This window comes from Pinus tabuliformis, chromosome 6 (genome assembly GCF_031772625.1).
Source record: "Pinus tabuliformis cultivar Carrire ecotype Pingquan chromosome 6, CPIR1, whole genome shotgun sequence".
In the NCBI taxonomy this organism is placed as follows: Eukaryota; Viridiplantae; Streptophyta; class Pinopsida; order Pinales; family Pinaceae; genus Pinus; species Pinus tabuliformis.
In genome coordinates, this window is record NC_142292.1 from 1920699046 (window position 1) to 1920703581 (window position 4536).

Here is a 4536-nt window from a genome sequence, read left to right on the forward strand (position 1 = left end):
CTGGTGGACCACCCGTCAGCTCCTCGCACCAGCAAAAGGAAGTCGAAGTGCATCAAGGCTACCTCAAAGGATATCACCATCAGATTCGGTGAGACCTCGGCTATTGGCGAATTTGCAATCATGGCAGGCACTGTGTTGGTGGGGCATGTCCAGGGTCGGGCGTATTCGGCCAACAGGCTGACTCAGTGGGTAAAGGAGATTTGGGGAGGGTTGCTTATTGATCTGCCAGAAGTCCATGTTCTGCCAAGAGGTTGGTTCTCCCTACATTTCTCAAAGGAAAGTTACACGGATTTGGTACTGGCCAGGTACTGGCACATCGAGATGGCCCCGGTCCTTCTCAAGCGGTGGAGCCCTTTATTTGACCCAGAACGTGAACAAATTGGTGCAGGACCGATTTGGGTGTGCTTGCCGGGTCTACCGTTACAGTTCTGGGGCGAAGAAGTTTTCATCAGGATTGGAAATGCCCTGGGTACATATCTAGATCATGATCGTACCTTTGTGGAGTCAAGAAGCAGAACCCTCGCACGTATATTGGTTCACTTGGATACCCGCGAGGGACTGGAGGAAAAGATAACCCTTCAGTGGGGGAGATACATCAGAGTCCAGATACTGGACTATGAGGGGGTCCCGTTCCGTTGCAGGCGATGTCACAAGGTGGGACATCTATTCAAAGACTGCCCTCTTAACCGGAAAGCAGAAGACTCCCCGAAGATCACTCCTGCACCTTCCAGGGCAAACTCACCGGTCAGCTCGCGCCCCATACCCTCTGGTCCGGCTCCGGTGGCAACCTCTCCCTCGGTTGATCCGGGACTTAGACACTCTTCGCCGCCGCTGACCAGGGCTCGCTCTGCTGCTGAAGCCGCTATAGCTTCGGGTACTCCTCTGAACCCTCCTCTCTCATCTTTTGATCATATTTTTACTGATGCAGGTACCTCTGTTCAGACATCTATGGCTCATTGTATCATGTCTTCCCCTCCTCTCATTGCCTCTACTGGCCCCTCATTGCTCTCTCCCTCTTCATCTACTACCTCTCGGCCATCCTCCGAGGTCTCTCCTCCTCACCAATACTTCCTTCGTTCCAGATCCCACTCCAAAGAATTGTCGGTCCGACAGTCTGGTCTTGGTCTCACTTTACCCGGTGCTATCCCCCTGTCATCCAGAGGCAGGAAGTCTGATCTCTCCAAGGCTATTAAGAAAGCAGGGGCGGAGGTCGTCTCTGGTCGTCAATCCACTATAGATGGGGTCCTTAGAGCAGGAAATACCCCGCGTGGTGTTCCTCCATGAAGTGTTTATCCTTTAATTGCAGGGGTTTGGCTAGTGCCTCCAAGAAACTAGCCATGAAGTGACTCATTGAGATTGAGCCTATTGACATCATCCTGCTACAAGAAACTCTTTGCTCGGCCGACCAAATCTCCCATACCCTTCAATCCTTGATCCCGAGCTGGTCCTTTGTCGCCCTAGATGCTGCTGGCAGATCTGGGGGTCTGGCCATTGGATTCAACCCTCGTACCATTCGGGTTGAAGCATCTTGGGGGGGGTCGGGATTTTTGGGACTTGACATTTTCTCAGCAGACCTGGGCATGAACCTTAGGATTGTGAATGTTTATGCTCCCTGTATTCAAAGGGAACTATTTTGGCAGCGCTTATTACACCTCTCCCTCCTGGATTCTGAGCAGACAATTATCGGAGGAGACCTCAACTTTTCATTGGGATTCAGAGAATCATGGGGGTCTGCGGCACAAATTGACTCTATCACCGACTATATGACTAATCTGTTGGAACAGACAAATTTTGTTGATATCCCCATGCATAAACTTCTTCCCACCTGGAGGAACAGGAGGGTGGGCGATGCAGCATTGGCTCGTAGACTTGACAGATTTATCATGAAAGATTCGCTCCTACAACAGCTGCATCATTACAAGCAATGGGTGGGCACGGGGGGCATATCGGATCACTCGCCTATATATCTGGAAATTCAGGGGCCTTTTAAGAAACCAAAAGCCCCTTTCAAATTCAATCACGTCTGGCTGAGAGACCCTTCATACATAAAGATGGTTTCTGATTACTGGACCGCACATCCCATTACTGGAGCAGAGTCCCTCGCAAAAGGGTTCTGTAAAAATCTCTCCGAGATCAAACACCTTTCCATTATTTGGGCCAGGGAGAAGCATACTCAGGAAACTTTACAGCTCACCCAAATAGAATCTGAGCTGAGCTCATTACTTGATGAACGAAGTCTGGGATTCATTTCAGCAGAGGACAAGACCCGTTTGATAGAACTGGAAAATCAGAAGGCAATTATTCTTAAGGAGCGCGAGGAATCCCAGAGATTGAGGAGCAGAGCTATTTGGTTAAAAGCGGGGGACGATAACACGAAGTTTTTTCATAGCTATGCCAAGGGCCGAAAGGTGTCCAATACCATTTGGAACCTCCCTACTCCTGAGGGAGGCACGGCTGACACTTTCAACAAGCTTGCCCACCTTGGCATCACACATTTCAGAAACCTCTATAAATGTCCTCGTGGAGCAAATCTTCCTGATATCATCAATGTGGCGGGACATTTTCCGAGATTTGTTAATGGGGATGATGCAGAAGAGCTAACTGCTCCGGTTACTTCTGGGGAGCTAGAAGGTACTTTAAAATGGTTCAAAAAAGATAAGAGTCCAGGCCCGGATGGCTGGACCATCGAATTCTATCTGGCATTTTATGAAATCCTGGGGCAGGATCTTCTGAAAGTAGTGGAGGAGAGCAGAACTTCGGGTTCCATTTATCACGCCATCAATTCGACTTTCATTGCCCTCATACCTAAATCCGATTCCCCATCATCTTTTGATGATTATAGGCCTATCTCCTTGTGCAACTGCCTTTATAAGATTATCTCTAAGATCATTGCAAATCGTCTCAGGCCGATACTCTCCAGACATATTGCCCCTCAGCAATTTGCATTCCTTGAATCCAGACAGATCCATGAAGCCATAGGTTTGGCACAAGAAGCCATCCATTCTATCTGGTCCAAGCATCTCAAAAGCATCATTCTCAAGATTGACCTGTCCAAAGCTTTCGACCGTGTCAGTTGGCTCTATATCAAGATGCTTCTTATCCACCTGGGCTTCCCCCATATCTACATCACTTGGATTATGGCCTGTATTACCTCTCCATCCTTCAGTGTCCTCATCAATGGCTCGGCCTCTCACTTTTTTCACTCTGAAAGGGGGCTTAGGCAGGGCTGCCCACTATCTCCACTTCTCTTCCTGATTGTCATGGAAGGTCTTAGTCGTCTCATTGCCTCTGCTAAAAGGAATGGTGATATTTGTGGTCTCAGGATCTTGGATGATTGCTCTCTCACTCATCTCCTATTTGTGGACGATGTGCTCATTCTGTTGGATGGCAACATTCGGGACTCCAGAACCTTTTCTAAGATTCTTCTTCTTTTCTCTTCCGCTACGGGTATGCTCGAAAATCACTCCAAATCCACCATCACCTTCACCCGCACATCCGTTCATGAATCCCAATTTGCTCATCAGGTATTTCCCTACAGCATTCATCCCTTGGATAGAGGCCTCAAATATCTGGGTTTCTGGCTAAAACCTACTTGCCAAAGAATTGCTGACTGGGTCTGGCTTGTCTCTAAGCTGGAGAAGAGGCTGTCAGTTTGGAGCTATCAATATTTATCAAGGGCAGGCAGATTGGTACTTATGAAATCAGTCCTGGAGGCCACACCAGTCTTTTGGATGGCACTTGCATGGATTCCCCGGAACATTCTCGCGCGTATAAAACAACTCTGCAACAGATATCTCTGGAACAGGAATCAGGATAAAAGATTATTTGCCTGGATCAGCTGGCAAAAGATAGCCCTACCAAAGAAATGGGGAGGATGGGGGCTCAAAGATCTTCCCCTTTTCGCACAAGCTCTAGCTGCAAAAATGGGCTGGTCACTGGTGACTGGTCAGAATCTATGGGCTCATATTTCATTCCACAAATACATCTGGCCACAGAGCATATTGGACTAGATCAGACTACCTTCGTGGCCGTCGACGGGTTGCTCATCGGTATGGAAGGCACTGCTTCATACCCTTCCCCACATCCGAGAAAATTTGGCTTGGAGAATCAACGATGGCTCACTGGGTAGGATCGGGCAGGATCCGTGGATTGGTAGTGGGGGAAGACACATTCTTAATAGAGACCTCATCATGTACCTACACGCTCGAGAGATCAGGGTATTCTCGCACATTGCAGATCAGCAAAATTCAGATATTTTCTCACAGGCATGGAAGTCAGCTCAACAACTTGACCTCCCTCCTCAATGGCATCAGGAATGGCATGAATATACCACTGCATTATCAGAATCGCACATAAGAATCAAAGAGGGACCCGATGAATTAGTTTGGTGTTTGGCAGAGAATGGTATATATTCACCCAAGCCAGGCTACTGCTCACTAATACAGCACAAAAAACCTGAACAGTCTTTGCATTGGTGGCGAAATATTTGGAAGCTTACCGCCCCCCCGTGCACCAGACTATTCTTCTGGTGTATTC

The 4536-nt window shown here is 48.3% G+C and overlaps 2 protein-coding genes across 2 annotated transcripts; both read left to right on the plus strand.

The window, feature by feature from the left end:
• Positions 1–1580: 1580 nt before the first annotated feature.
• On the plus strand, positions 1581–2809 carry LOC149266865 (uncharacterized). The gene is made up of 2 exons (XM_089409398.1): positions 1581–2631; positions 2724–2809. Exons 1-2 carry the CDS (start codon positions 1581–1583, stop codon positions 2807–2809), a joined length of 1137 nt encoding a protein of 378 aa, XP_089265524.1.
• Positions 2810–3260: 451 nt separating this feature from the next.
• LOC149266866 (uncharacterized) lies at positions 3261–4010 on the plus strand. Its single transcript, XM_089409403.1, has one exon. The coding sequence runs from the start codon at positions 3261–3263 to the stop codon at positions 4008–4010; it is 750 nt and encodes a 249-aa protein (XP_089265529.1).
• Positions 4011–4536: the final 526 nt, after the last annotated feature.

Bases quoted from the DNA above. Each gene is read 5' to 3' on its own strand.
- LOC149266865 (XM_089409398.1), top strand. From the start codon at position 1,581: ATGAACCTTAGGATTGTGAATGTTTATGCTCCCTGTATTCAAAGGGAA. The intron at 2,632-2,723 runs GTACTTTAAAAT...ATCCTGGGGCAG, and splicing joins TACTTCTGGGGAGCTAGAAG to GATCTTCTGAAAGTAGTGGA.
- LOC149266866 (XM_089409403.1), top strand. From the start codon at position 3,261: ATGGAAGGTCTTAGTCGTCTCATTGCCTCTGCTAAAAGGAATGGTGAT.